Here is a 16,155-nt window from a genome sequence, read left to right as displayed (position 1 = left end):
AACGTACCGGTCTTGCGTCGAAGTCACGTCATGACATCGCTGGTTTACGAGCAGAGGAGCATGTTCAACTGTGCACACACACTTTTTTGATTGATTGATTGATTGATTGAAACTTGTATTAATAGATTGCACAGTTCAGTACATATTCTGTACAATTGACTACTAAATGGTAACAACTTAATAATTTTTTCAACTTGTGTAAGTCGGGCTCCACAGGGTTCTTAAGAGCAGACACAGTGTGTAGACAGAAAAGGGAGAACGGACACATTTTGACTTAAAAACTAACGATAAAAGTGATGTTACAACACTGAAACGCCCTCAGGAAGAGGTGCTTTAAAGGAGAACATTATGACAATTTCAGAAGGGTTAAAACGAATAAAAATCAGTTCCCAGTGGCCTATTTTATTTTTCGAATTTTTTTTCAACATTTTACCCGTCCCGGAATATCCCTAAAAAAAGCTTTAAAGTGCTTGATTTTCGCTATTTGCTTAAGCCACTGTCCATTTCCCTGTGACGTCACGAAGCGATTCCAATACAAACAATGGCGAATAGGACAGCAAGATATAGCGACATTAGCTCGGATTCAGACTTGGATTTCAGCGGCTTAAGCGATTCAACATTGAAACAGATGGTTGGAGTATGGAGGCAGATAGCGAAAACGAAATTGAAGAAGAAACTCAAGCTATTGAGTGACTAGCTATTGACGCTATTCAGTCATGCATGTCTGCGTTAGCATCGCCGGTAAGATGTGCAGGCCAACCGATCAGGACTTTCGCATTGACACTGGATCAACTTAAATCCGTCGATTGGTAAGTGTTTGTCTTGCATTAAATGTGGGTGGAGGGAAACGCTAGATGTAAATATAGTTTCAAATGTACATACAGGTAGCCTAAATAGTATGTTAGCATCGATTAGCTGGCAGTCATGCCGTGACCAAATATGTCTGATTAGCACATAAGTCAGTAACATCAACAACACTCACCTTTGTGATTTCGTTGATTTTATTGTTGGGAATGCATCTGCTTTGAGTGTCGCAGGATATCCAGACATTCTTGTCATCTCTGTGCCATCTCTGTTGTAGCATCGCCGGTAAAAACCAAACGGGTTACTTTTGCATCTCTTGACACTGGAGCAACTTAAATCCGTCGATTGTTAAGTGTTTGTTTGGCATTAAATGTGGATGGAGGGAAAGGCTAGATGTACATATAGCTACAAATGAGGCATAATGCTGCAATATGTACACACAGCTAGCCTAAATAGCATGTTAGCATCGATTAGCATGCCGTGCTAATCGATGCACATTTTACGTAAATCAACTTGAATCCGTCCCTGATCGTGATGTTACACCCTCCGACAACACACCGACGAGGCATGATGTCTCCAAGGTATCGGAAAACAGTCGAAAAAACAGAAAATACCAGAGCTGATTTGACTCGATGCGTCTGATGTGTAGGGAAAAATGGCGTTGAGTACCGATATGACGTCACTTTCTGACGTCGCCGCTCAGAGAGGCATAAACAGAAAGGCGTTTAATTCGCCAAAACTCACCCATTTGGAGTTCGGAAATTGGTTAGAAAAATATATGGTCTTTTTTTGCAACATCAAGGTATATATTGACGCGTACATAGGTCTGGTGATAATGTTCACCTTTAGGACATGGCTAGCTAGCTAGCTAGCGGCTAACGTCCATCCGCCGTTGGCAGTGTTTTAGCTACTTCTAAATCATTAATCCTGGTCTCCATGGCAACAAAAAAAGTAGGTTTCTTACAAGTATCATCCCTGCAAGACGAGGAATAGCTAAACATGCTTCACTACACACCGTGGCTCACGGGGGTCAAAATGTAAACAAACGTCATTGGTGGATCTACACCAAACATCCACTGTAATGATACCAAGTACAAGAGTGTATTTAGTCGATATTACTATGATTACGTCGTTATTTTTCGGCATCACAACACCTTCTTTAGTTTCTAAAAATGTATATTATGTTTATAAACTCAGGAAATAAGACCAGTGTATGATCCTGTAACTACTTGGTATCCAATTGATACGCAAATTTGTGGTATCATCCAAAACTAATGCACAGTATCAAACAACAGAAGAATAAGTGATCATTACATTTGAACAGAAGTGTAGAAAGAACATGTTAAAAGAGAAAGTAAGCAGATATTAACAGTAGATTAATTCATTTTCTACCACTTGTCCTTAATAATGTTGACAAAATAATAGAATGACAAATGACACAATATGTTACTGCATATGTCAGCAGACTAATAGGAGCCTTTGTTTGTTTACTTACCACGAAAAGACAAAAAAGTTGTCTTGTATGTTCACTATTTTATTTAAGGACTTAACTGCAATAAGAAACATGTTTAATGCACCCTAAGATTTTTTGCAATTCTTTTGTGGTCCCCTTTATTTAGAAAAGTACCGAAAAGTATCAATATAATTTTAGTAACGGTACCAAAATATTGGTATTGTTTCAAAAATGATTCAAAGATTTACTAAACTAAAATACAAATAAGGCAACAAGAGAAGGTTGCCACACTTCTCTTTGTTTTAATTTAAATGTGTACAGCAGATATGGGACGGTATAGCTCGGTTGGTAGAGTGGCCGTGTCAGCAACTTGTGGGTTCCAGGTTCGATCCCCACTTCTGCCATCCTAGTCACTGCCGTTGTGTTCTTGGGCAAGACACTTTACTGCTCCCAGTGCCACCCACCTTGGTTTGAATATGTAACTTAGATATTGGGTTTCACAATGTAAAGCGCTTTGAGTCACTAGAGAAAAGCGCTATATAAATATAATTCACTTTATATGGGCATATACATCAACAACTGGGTTTGCCCATGTTGCTGGACAGGACAGGCTTAAAAAAGCATTTTTTTTTTTTGTAAAAAAAAAAAAAAAGTCAAATAACTGATGCAGTTGGGAGATGTTTGATTAGAGTGTGTGCCTTTAAAAGGTGGTTGCCAAGTAACGTGTGACATCAGCCCGAGCGTGCTGAGAGCAGCATTAGCTCAGCTGTGTTTGTTATCTAAGCAGCGGCAGTTTGTTGGAAGCGACGGCAGCTTTGTTGCATGCGTTCACTGGATTATGTTAATGCTTGTTAATAAAGAGATTGAATGTGCTCCGGTGGCTGTATGTCTCCCTGTCCAAAAAACGTGATGTTGTGGCATTAGGTGATTATCACTTCATTGAATTGTTGTTCTTTTTTTTTCCTCCGGAGTAGTCGTGCGTGTGTGTGTATACTTACAAGTTTGCGGTGTGATGTTACCTTTTTTTTGTGATATCAAGTTCATTTGGCGTGCTTTAGTAAGAAGATCTTTTATGCATCTTGTATGTTGTGGACATGCAACCACATAAAAAGTAGTGTGCCATGTTAGTTACATCAAATGTATCGCTAAGGACAGTGGAACTTATGGGAAAGTACTGTATGTTTCCTACAATGAGGCCTATTTATAACCCTTTTCATTTTCTCCGACAGTGTGCCTTATAACCCGGTGCACCTTATGTATGTATTATTTCTAGCCGTGCCTAGTGACCTCGAACCAACTTTATGTATTACACGGTGTAATGATCAGAGTGACCAGTAGATGGCAGTCACACATGAGAGATACGTGTGGACTGCAGGTTGACGCCTGTTCAATAAAGGATGCTAGCAAGTACAGGTTATCGAGCAAAACTTTAAAGTTTCATTGAGAATATAGAACTGCTACTTTTAAAATGACCCAAATTTAGGTGATCTAACTCATCTTCATTTATAATATATTCGGGCTGTCAAAATATTTAATCGCGATTAATCGCATTTTGTTCATAGGTAACTCAAAATTAATTGCGATGAATCGCAGATAGGTATACATTTTCATCATTATTAAGTGTACCCTAGACAGATCATTTTCAGGAGAGCTATAACAAGCCGTAATCTCTGATATTTCTCTCTGAATAAACGCTTCTGATAATCTGCACATTACGCGTTGTACAAGTTAAAGGCCTACTGAAACCCACTACTACCCACCACGCAGTCTGATAGTTTATATATCCATCCATCCATCCATTTTCTACTGCTTATACCCTTTTGGGGTCGCGGGGGGCGCTGGCGCCTATCCCAGCTACAATCGGGCGGAAGGCGGGGTACACCTTGGACAAGTCGCCACCTCATTGCAGGTGGCGACTTTATACATCAATGATGAAATATTAACATTGCAACAGATGCCAATACGGCCTTTTTAGTTTACTAAATTACAATTTTACATTTCCCGGGAGTTTCGTCTTGAAAACGTTGTGTAATGATGACGTGTACGCAAGACGTCACGGATTTTAAGGAAATATGAGCGCTGCACGCACACACAGCTAAAAGTTGTCTGCTTTAACGGCATAATTTCACAGTATTTTGGAGATCTGTCTTGCTGAATCTTTTGCAATTTGTTCAATTAATATTGGAGAAGTCAAAGTAGAAAGACGGAGTTGGGAAGCTTTAGCCTTTAGCCACACAAACACACGGTGATTCCTTGTTTAAAAATTCCTGGAGGTGAAACTTTCCTATGGATCAGAGCGTGGTCAAGCCAACTTGGATCCCTACCAAATGTCAACCAGCAGGTTTCGGTGAGAAAATTGTGGTTAAAAAGTCAGTTCTTACCGGAGAAAAGCTGAGCTTGTGCCGTCCATAGCTGGCGTCGACTCCCCTGAGACACTGCGCGTCAACACACCCATGGAGACACCCTTCCTACTATCAGGTACTATTTAACTCACTAAAACACTAGCAACACAATAGAAAGATAAGGGATTTCCCAGAATTATCCTAGTAAATGTCTCTAACAACATCTGAATCCGTCCCAATGCAATCGCGTTACTTTTATTTTTTTAATAATTTTTTTTCTAGTCCGTCGCTATCAATATCCTCAAACACGAATCTTTCATCCTCACTCAAATTAATGGGGAAATTGTTGTTTTCTCGGTCTGAATAGCACTTTTTGTTGGAGGCTCCCATTAAAAACAATGTGAACATGTGATGAGCCATGTGACGTCATCGTCTGCGACTTCCAGTAGAGGCAGGGCTTTTCTCTTAACACCGAAAGTTGCGAACTTTATCGTGGATGTTCTCTACTAAATCCTTTCAGCAAAAATATGGCAATATCGCAAATTGACCAAGTATGACACATAAAATGGACCTGCTATCCCCGTTTAAATAAGAAAATCTCATTTCAGTGGGCCTTTATGGTCTTCATGAATGTTTTAACATTCTCTATTAATTAACAAAATTTAATATTTCAGCCTGTTAATCATTCTGTAATTGAGCACTCGACCAGAACATTTTATACAACAATAGCAGGGGGTGTATATTGTAGCGCCTCGTAAGAGTTAGTGCTGCAAGGGTTTCTGGATATATGTTCTGTTGTGTTTATGTTGTGTTACGGTAAGGATGTTCTCTCCCAAAATGTGTTTGTCATTCTTGTTCGGTGCGGGTTCACAGTGTGGCGCATATTTGTAACAGTGTTAAAGTTGTTTATACGGCCACCTTCAGTGTGACCTGAATGGCTGTTGACCAAGTATGCGATGCATTCACTTGTGTGTGTGTGAAAAGCCGTAGATATTATGTCATTGGGCCGGCATGCAAATGCAGTACCTTAAAGGGATGCCCCCCAGTATTGTTGTCTGGGTGGAAATCAGGAGAAATTTGGGAGAATGGTTAGCCCGGGAGATTTTCAAGAGGGGGACTGAAATTCGGGAGTCTCCTGGCAAGAATGACTGGTAGACGCTCTATACTTCTCCCGACGTCCGTGTACCACTCCGTACAGCGGCGTTTTAAAAAGTCATAAATTTTACTTCTTGAAACCGATACCGATAATATTACATTTTAAAGCATTTATCGTCCTATAATATCGGACAGCCGATATTATCGGTCATCTCTATTCTCAATCAATCAATCAATCAATTAGATTATTGTCATTAGAAAATGCAACCGCATAAATAACACTGGTTATAAAAACGTTTCTTTCTCTTTTTTTTTCATCAAATAGTTTTCCTGTGTTCTCATTACCAACTGACTCGAAGTTAATTGACAAAATGATTCAATGGTCATGTCATTTCAAGTCCTAAGTATTAGTAATATTAGCCCTGTATTTATTTGGCATCGGAACGATACCAAAATGAACAGTATCGCCAACCTTTTTGGTAATGTTTCCTAAGTCATAGTCCGATTGGAGTTCATGTTGAACATGCCTAGGTAGCAAATTAAGGAACATATGTGACCTTTTTACATCTTAAAGCCATGTTTTGTATTAAAGTGGCTCGGTACACTCGAGTCTTCTTGAGGAAGTAAATACATGAATTCTATGTTGATCTCTCTGAATTATAGAGATCACATAAGAGGCTAAAAGGTGCACCATTAAAAGCACATTTTCTTCCTTTATTTTCCCTTCCCGTGATGAGGGAACTAATACAGTATATTCAATTTGCATTCACTCTCCATACATAATGATGGTCTGGGATGTGATTTCCCTGAAGTAGCTGGAGTACATGCCGCACACTTTCTTCCCTGCTGCGTGGTAATTATTTCTCATGGAAAAGAATGAATAATGAACAAAAAGATGAAGGTTATCTTTGTCTGTTTGGCAGTTGGAGAGGGTCATAATTGGTTTGGCTTCTCTGGTATTCAATAGGGATGTTCTGATCAGGGATTTATGATACCATTGCCGTACCGGTACGATCATCCATAAGTGGGGTTGGCCGATACCGATACTGATCACGTGTTGCTTCCTTATTCCCTTTTATTGCATACGATTGTTTGCGAAAAACCAAGTCAACACTACACAATACCTAAACAAAAGTAAACACTTCCATCTACTACTCATTTAAAGGCCTACTGAAATGAGATTTTCTTATTTAAACGGGGATAGCAGGTCCATTCAATGTGTCATATTTGATCATTTCGCGATATTGCCATATTTTTGCTAGTAGAGAACATCGACGATAAAGTTCGCAACTTTTGGTCGCTAATAAAAATTCCCTGCCTTTACCGGAAGTAGCAGACGATGACGTCACAAGGGTGAGGACTCCTCACGTCCTCACATTGTTTATAATGGGAGCCCCCAGCATCAAGAGCTATTCGGACCGAGAAAGCGACAATGTCCCCATTAATTTGAGCGAGGATGAAAGATTCGTTGATGAGGATATTGATAGTGAACGACTAGAAAAATAAATGAATAAAGTTAAAAAAAAAAAGGCGATTGCATTGGGAGCGATTCAGATGTTTTTAGAGACATTTACTAGGATATTTCTGGGAAATCCCTTATCTTTCTATTGTGTTGCTAGTGTTTTAGTGAGTTAAATAGTACCTGATAGTCGGAGGGGTGTGTTGACGCCAGTCTCTGAGGGAATTAGTCACGGCAGCTGCAGCACAACAGAAGCTCCGCTGATCTCCGGTAAGAGGCGACTTATTTCCACAATTTTCTCACCAAAAACTGCCGGTCGACATGTAGTCGGGATCCATGTTCGCTTGACCGCTCTGTTCCACAGTAAAACTTCACCTCCAGGAAGTTTAAACAAAGAAACACTTTGTGTTTGTGTGGCTAAAGGCTAAAGCTTCCCACCTCCATCTTTCTACTTTGACTTCTCCATTATTAATTGAACAAATTGCAAAAGATTCAGCAACACAGATGTGCAAAATACTGTGTAATTGCGCGATAAAAAGATACGACTTTTAGCCGTAAGTAGTGCTGGCTAATATGTCCCCTCCAACCAATAACGTCACAAACACGCATCATCATTCCGCGACGTTTTCAACAGGAAACTCCGCGGGAAATTTAAAATTGTAATTTAGTCAACTAAGTCGGCTGTATTGGCATGTGTTGCAATGTTAATATTTCATCATTGATATATAAACTATCAGACTGCGTGGTGGGTAGTAGTGGGTTTCAGTAGGCCTTTAAATATACTCTATGTCCTGTATGAAAGTGAAATTGTTTGGTATTAAACTTGTCCTAAAGGTACTTTGTTATACACTAAGATATTTAAATAATATAGTATAGCACCAGTAATAGCTAGCTGTCAACAAGCACACTAATCGCTAGCTGTAGCTGCTGTTGCTAATCACTAGCTGGCAACTAGAAAGCCAGTAGCTAGCTGGCAATTGCCGCACGAATAGTAGGCTGTTACTCGCGCCGCTAATTGCTAGCTGGCAACTAGAGTGCTAATTGCTGGCTAGCAACAACAACGCAAATAGTTTGCTGTGAACTGCCACACTAATCGGTAGCTGCAGCTTGTGCCGTTAATCCCTGGTTGGCAACTAGATCGCTGATTGCTAGCTGTAAACTGTCATGCAAATAGCTAGCTGTCAACTAGCGCGCAAATAGCTAGCTGTTAACTGGTGTGCTAATCGCTAGCGGGCAACTGGTTTTTAATTGCTAGTTGTAGCTAGCTAGTTTAATCACTAACTGGAAATTAGAGTGCTGAATGCTAGTTGGCTACTAGAACGCAAATAGTTAGCTATCATCCGGCATTCTAATTGCTAGCTGGCAACTGACACACTATTTGCTAGCTGTAAACTGTCATGCAAATAGCTAACTGTCAACTAGCGCGCTAATAGTTAGCTGTTAACAAGTGTGGATAATCGCTAGCGGGCAACTGGTTTTTAATTGCTAGTTGTAGCTAGCTGGTCTAATCACTAGCTGGCAATTAGAGCGCTAAATGCTAGTTGGCTACTAGAACGCAAATAGCTAGCTATCATCTGGCATGCTAATTGCTAGCTAACAACTGACACACTAATTGTTAACTGTAGCTGGCGGTGTTAATCACTAGCTGGCAACTAGATTGCTGATTTCTAGCTGTAAACTGTCATGAAAATAGCTAGCTTTCAACTAGCACGCAAATAGCTAGCTGTTAACTGGTGTGCTAATCGCTAGCGGGCAACTGGTTTTATAATTGCTAGTTGTAGCTAGCTAGTCTAATCACTAACTGACAATTAGAGGGCTAAATGCTAGTTGGCTACTAGAACGCAAATAGCTAGCTATCATCTGGCATGCTAATTGCTAGCTGGCAACTGACACACTATTTGCTAGCTGTAAACTGTCATGCAAATAGCTAACTGTCAACTAGCGCGCAAATAGTTAGCTGTTAACAGGTGTGGATAATCGCTAGCGGGCAACTGGTTTTTAATTGCTAGTTGTAGCTAGCTGGTCTAATCACTAACTGGCAATTAGAGCGCTAAATGCTAGTTGGCTACTAGAACGCAAATAGCTAGCTATCATCTGGCATGCTAATTGCTAGCTAACAACTGACACACTAATTGTTAACTGTAGCTGGCGGCGTTAATCACTAGCTGGCAACTAGATTGCTGATTTCTAGCTGTAAACTGTCATGCAAATAGCTAGCTGTCAACTAGCGCGCAAATAGTTAGCTGTTAACTGGTGGTGTTAATCACTAGCGGACAACTGTTTTTTAACTGCTAGTTGTAGCTAACTGGTCTAATCACTAACTGGCAATTAGAGTGCTAAATGCTAGTTCGCCACTAGAAGGCAAATAGCTAGCTATCATCCGGCATGCTAATTGCTAGCTAGCAACTGACACACTAATTGCTAGCTGTAGCTGGCGGCGTTAATCACTAGCTGGCAACTGGATCGCGCTGTCAACTTGCTATATAAAAAATCTATCATAAGATTTTTTTGTTAAAATTAAGCCAATAATGAGGTTTTGTTTTTGATCCCCTTTATTTTGAAAAGTACCGAATTACCAGTACCAAAGTCATCATCATCATCGGCGGTCACTCGAACGAGTATGACGATCCTCCTGGTAGGGGTGTATCCCTTTATGGAGGATGTGACTTAGTTTAGCGTGGGGAGACTGGTGCAAAGACGGTCTCCACATGTTCCTTGACAGAACCGGGTTAGGGTCTAGTGACATGGAATCCAAGACGACTGGAGACCCTTTTCTGCTGCAGCCTCCTCCCTTCATCGCAGCCGTTGTGATAGTTCTTAAAATCTTCCGTCTTCCGCTTGCTCCGCCGTTGTGGTCTTCACCGTATCCCTGGATAGGGGGCAGTCAGCTACTAGGCCTTTGCCGAGGGCCACCTGGGGTAAGAGTAGTAAAGGGGTTAACCTCCTAGTGCCCCAAGACCCCATAGAGGAGCCTCCACTGCCAGATGCACTTTAATGTCATGCCCAGGACACTGGTACCAAAATCTTGGTATCGGGACAACCATATCCCTGAATATAAAATATTGTCTCTTTATACTAAACGTGCTTCTTGTCCCTGCAGAGTGGCCCGAGTTTGTGAAGAACTACGCCCCCTGGTGGGCGTCCCACACCTTGGACTGGCTCAATTACGGGAAGAAGGTCCACGTGGTGCACTTCGAGGTCCTGAAGAGAGACCTGTTCGCCCAGCTGAAGCGCATGGTCCAGTTTTTGGGCCTGAGGGTTTCCGAGGAGCGTCTGCTCTGCGTGGAGGGCCAGAAGGACGGCAACTTCAAGAGGTCGGGGCTCCGGAAACTGGAGTACGACCCGTACACACCTGAGATGCGGGCCGACATCAACGAACTGATTAGAGCGGTGGACGCCGCTTTGAGGAAGAGGAACATGTCCGGCGTCCCTGGTGAATATATGCCCAGATGATATTTGTGATCCTCAGCCATAGTGGCTTATTATTAATTGGGAAGAAATAATAACGCATTTAGTTTACAGTAAGGAAAGGATTCATATGGCCTCATTCATCCGTTTGCAATGCAGTCTGCTGAAAATGACGGAAAGCGCCGCGCTGTGTGCCACAAAACACATTTAAGAGTATTCAACTCTCTACTGCCGTCTGGCGGCTAAAGAGGATAGTGCACCCCTCCGCAATTTGTCACGCTTCACGTGTCAGGTAAACCGCAACGAATGTGGCCGTTATGAATCACCCTTCCTGCTGTGTGAGACGGCCCTTTTCATCCTCTTCCGTGCACAATTAGGCATGTGCACACGCCTTAACACGAAGAGGTGCATTTCCTACGCTTTTTCGAGGGCTCGCTTATTTTCCCCGAAGGCGGGGAAGTGAGACGTAAACGTCGTCCGTCGCACATTTGTTCTCACGCCAGGAAATAGGTGCAATATGCAGGCGAGAGCGACCTGAAAGCGATGATACTGTGTGGGTTTTTTTTTTTAAAGTCCTCCTCGGCAGGAGGATTTCCCTTTTTTTTTTTTTTTCATGATAAAGTTCTCAGTTCCTTTTTGAGGAAGATGCCGGCGAGTCGAAAGGGAGACGTAATTTGTCCTGACAGCGTTTATTTATCTCACACACGTGACCAGTCTCGGGAATATGTTCTCCTGTCACCGGATTCAGCGGCGGAAACCCAAAAAGCACGTGACAGTGCAACACTTTGGCCCAAAGATTTCTCAAGAGTCCTTCTTTGTGTGCTTTAGTTCTTTTATAACACTAGACTTATTTTGTTTGTGTTTTATGGTTTTGCTGTGATAAGGGCAATGAAATAGTTAAGCAAGCTGCAAAAACTCTACTTTTCACATCCGTGCTCCAAACACGCACGGGCAGCACCTCAGTCAAGGACTGAACACAGTGATACCTCCTTTTTCATGAGTCATCACACAAAACCCCAAATGGACGTTATTAACGTTTTTTTGGCGATGAGCAGAGAAGGAAACATGTATTCTTTCTTTGCTAAGACTTTGAATTCAATAGTGTTTCTCACTTTCTTTATCAAAGTGCTGGTACTCGCAACTTTCTTTGGCCCCAGAGTGACTTATTTTGCAGTCTTTCCATGGAGGTTAATTTGTCTTTTTTAAGAAAGTGTTTTTTTTTTGGACACTGAATTTATCTAACTGAAATTTTTGCTTTTGAATCTTGTGAGCTGAATTTTTTTGACATCCAATTTGATCGAATAAAAGTTTGCGAGCCAAATATTTGTTTAAAAGTTCAGTGTATGAAATTTCAGCGTCTGAAAACTCTGTTTTTAAAAATTCACTGTTTTAGAATTCAGTGTATAAAAATGTAGTTTATAAAAATTCAATGTTTTAAAACTCATTGTTTTAAAATTCAGTGTATAAAAATTCATCGTCTAAAAAACTGTTTGAAAATTCATTGTTTTAGAGTTCAGTGTACAAAATTAAGTTTATAAAAATTCTGTGTTTTATAACTCATTGTTTTGAAATTATGTGTATAAAAATTAATTGACTGAAAATTCAGTTGATAAAATTTTGGTTCATGAAACTTCATTGTTTTCAAACTCACTGTTTTAGAAATTCAGTATATAAAAAATCAGTGTTTATATATTCAGTTTATAGTGATTCAGTGAATAAAAATTCTGTTCACGAAATTCCGTCTACAAAAAATGATGTATACAAAAAATCAGTGTTTTAAAACTCAGAGTTTATATATTTAGTATATAGAAATTCAGTTTGTAAAAATGAATTGTGTATGTATGTATATATATATATATATATATATATTTTTTTTTTTTTTTTTTTTTTTTTCCCCCAGTTTATACAAATTTAGTGCTGGAAATTCCGTTTATAGAAATTCAGTATATAATAAATCAGTGTTTTAAAATTCAGTGTGTATATATTCAATTTACTGAAATTCAGTGTGTAAAAATTAAGTGCTGAAAATTTTAGTGTCTAAAAATTTAGTGTATATATATATTCAGTTTATAGAAATTCAGTGTATAAATAGTCAGTTTATAAAAAGTTGGTGTTTTAAAACTCAGTACTAAAAAATTCAGTGCAGAAAATGTCGCTGCTTGAAAATGCAACACCCACTTTTGGTAAATTAAGACAGAAGCAATCGATCTTGTCTCAGAACCAACCAATGAGGTGTCAATTCAGTTCACAAAATTCCATTGCAAAAAATTCAGTGTCAGAAAATAATCTTTCGTGTTGAAGACACAAATGAACATCCATATTATACTCAATAAGAAAAACACTTAACTAGGGCACAGAATGATACGCGGGCAAAGGAACCAGTTTGTTAGATGCACTGATGACCCGTCATTAGGGCTGCAACAATTACATTGATTACAGTCAACTCTGGTAATTGGTTCCGGACATGACCATGAAATAGGAATCATTACTTATTAATCCAATATTATCAAAGCTACAGCATTAAAAAACTGCTTATGATGTCTAAATACATTTTATCACATTATGAGAACCCTTTAGACATGAAATAACACCCTTTAATCACATTTACACTCTTGAATCCAGTATAGTAATGCTGTCTGAGGCTGAGCCAATCAGGAGCCATAATACTGAACAGCGCTCTCTGACTAGCTTGTTCTCATCTAGAGGCCTATATTATTCTATCATTGATAGTTGAGTTCATTTTTATGTTTAAAAATGCTTCATTTAGGGCGAAAATGTTGGAGAAAATGCTTAAAGGAACAGAAGAAAGTCAGCAATGTGGTGAAGCCGCAATATTTGACGGTAATTCGATATGAAAAAAGCTTTGATTTACATCCCAGTGCTTGGATTAATCGTTTAGTGAGTAACTAATACAACAATTTGTCAAAAGTATTAACAAGTTTTTAATAAATTATATGAAGACTTTATTTTATATTTTTATAAATGCACACACTAAAAAATATATATATTTTTTCTTTACTAATGATGATGTGCATTTCTTCTAAGAAAAAAAAGCGGTAAAATTGTTGTTTATTTCAACTATTTCCCCTATTTTCCCTATAATTATTATTATGATATTCGATTCATCCACGGGTCGGCAACCCAACATGTTGAAAGAGCCATTTTGGACCAAGAATACAAAAAACAAATCTGTATGGAGCCCCCAAAAGTTAAAAGCCTTATGTGAGTCTTCTAATGAAGGCAACACATTAAGTAAGTGTCTCAGAGGGTGAGATAACTCCTGGAAATGACTGGCTTAGAAAGGTATAGATGTGTGTGTCCAAGTTAAAGGAAATGACAGGCTGTCATCTTCCAATGGATTTTTTACAACCTTTGCAAGCTGTGTAACGTTTGCTGTGGTCTGGAATAACATGGTAATGTTTGCTGTGGTCTGGAACAAAATGGTACACAATCAGAAATGCAGCCAATACAAATAATGTTAAAGTTAAAAGTTAAGGTATCAATGATTGTCACACACACACTAGGTGTGGTGAAATTTTTCTCTGCATTTGACCCATCACCCTTGATCACCCCCTGGGAGGTGAGGGGAGCAGTGGGCAGCAGCGGCGCAGCGCCCGGGAATCATTTTTGGTGATTTAACGCCCAATTCCAACCCTTGATGCTGAGTGCCAAGCAGGGAGGTAATGGATCCCGTTTTTATAGTCTTTGGTATGACTCGGCCAGGATTTGAACTCACAACCTACCGATCTCAGGGCGGACACTCTAACCACTAGGCCACTGAGCAGGCGTCAGTAATGTATATAGCTGCAGACGAAGCATAATGACGCAATATGTACACACAGCTAGCCTAAAAAGCATGTTAGCATTGATTATTAGCACTCTACGCAAGTCAATAACATCAGCAAAGTTCACTTTTGTGCATTCACGCACAGCATAAAAAGTTTGGTGGACAAAATGAGACAAAGAAGGAGTGGCATGAAACACGTCTTTCTGTGGCAGAGTAGTAGAAAGTTGTACATGTAAACCAGGGGTCTGGAACCTTTTTGGCTGAGAGAGCCATACAAGCCAAATATTTTAAAAAGTATTTCCGTGAGAGCCATATAATATTTTTTAAGACTGAACACAACTAAATGTGCGCATTTTAAGTAAAACCAACATTTTTAGAGTATAATAAGTCTCTTATTCTTTTTAATAACACTGTTATTCTGAAGCGAACCAACAATACATAAAATACTTCTTACCATTAATGTGACTTCTTAAATAGGTGCGGTAGAAACCAGATGGATGGATTAAAATGCATTAGAATGTTTTATATTTTGAACGTTATTTTTGACACTATGACTACCAGCGGAATTATTCATTACTTATTGTATTAAGCAATGTCAGCTAAGATTTATCTGAGAGCCGGATGCAGTCATCAAAAGAGCCACATCTGGCTCTAGAGCCATAGGTTCCCTACCCCTGATGTAAACCAACTACGGTGAGTTCAAGGACCGCCAAAATTAGTAGGACAAAACAGTGCTGGCCAAATAGATGGATAGATGGATAGTACTTTATTGATTCCTTCAGGAGAGTTCCTTCAGGAAAATTAAAATTCCAGCAGCAGTGTACAGAGTTGAGATCAATTTAAAAAAAAAAAAAAAAAAAGTAAAAAGTAAATAATGGGGGTTTAAAAGGAAACAAAATAGAGAAATATTACAAAAAGAATAAAAACAATGTCAAACTAAATACTGTCATCAGTGAAGCATAAACATATTAAACAGTGGGCTTTCTAACAATTAGGAAGGTGTGTCCTCCTATAAAAAAACAATATTAAAACAACAAATATATATTTTTCCCCCCATCTTTTTCCATTTTTAAAAAAGCTCCAGAGAGCCACTAGGGTGGCGCTAAAGAACCGCATGTGGCTCGCTGACCCCCGGATTAATCAATTAATTCATGAAATAATCGAAAGCTGCAGCCCTGCACGCAAAACTGTGATTTTATGGAACTTTTTTGTTGGACGCCGAATTCTCCAAAAACAAGAAGGTATGAAAACCGAGGTAACACTGTTAAAAAAAACTAAAAAAAACTGATAGAGCCAAGAGACAATGACAGACTTTCATTTTTAGGAGACTTTTTGCCGTATAGCTCTATTTTTCTAATGTGTGTTCACACATCCAGATATTTGTACGAGAAGAAAGGAATAATAGACACTTGTTTCTATTTTTGACAGAGGCTTTAGACTTTATTGGCTCTTGCCGTGGTCGACACTTGAGCACGAGTGTCACATTTGAATGTACGGCCATGGAGAGAATGTACTGTGATGATGCAGCCCAATAAATTAGTACATTGGCAAACGTCTTTATGGTCTTCATTTTTTTTTTTTTTTTTTTTTTCTACGACCCGGCACATGTCATTGATGAAAGCAGGAGGATATTCAAAAAAAAAAAAGGGAACGTCGCCGAATTCCCAGGACAGCCAGCCGCGTGATGTCGCGGAGGGTCGTGTTGTTTTGGCAGACAGCTCCGGCGTCTGGGGTGTGTTTACGGCAACATGCCATTAAAGTAGAGGTCGCGCTCCTTTTCTTCTTCTTCCCTTTCTTCCTCCTCTGA

General features: G+C 39.5%; 1 protein-coding gene across 3 annotated transcripts in view; it reads left to right on the top strand.

Annotated features, from left to right (window-relative positions):
• Window positions 1-15,904, top strand: part of wscd2 (WSC domain containing 2) — a 229,023-nt gene extending 213,119 nt beyond the window's left edge. For all 3 annotated transcript variants that reach the window (XM_061906562.1, XM_061906564.1, XM_061906563.1), the window contains one exon: window positions 10,254-15,904. In XM_061906562.1, coding sequence (XP_061762546.1) covers window positions 10,254-10,606 — 353 coding nt within the window. In that variant the 3' untranslated portion in view covers window positions 10,607-15,904. The remainder of the gene's footprint in view (window positions 1-10,253) is intronic.
• Window positions 15,905-16,155: the final 251 nt, after the last annotated feature.

This window comes from Nerophis ophidion, linkage group LG07, assembly GCF_033978795.1.
Source record: "Nerophis ophidion isolate RoL-2023_Sa linkage group LG07, RoL_Noph_v1.0, whole genome shotgun sequence".
Taxonomy (NCBI): domain Eukaryota; kingdom Metazoa; phylum Chordata; class Actinopteri; order Syngnathiformes; family Syngnathidae; genus Nerophis; species Nerophis ophidion.
This window is presented reverse-complemented; position numbering and strand designations above follow the sequence as displayed.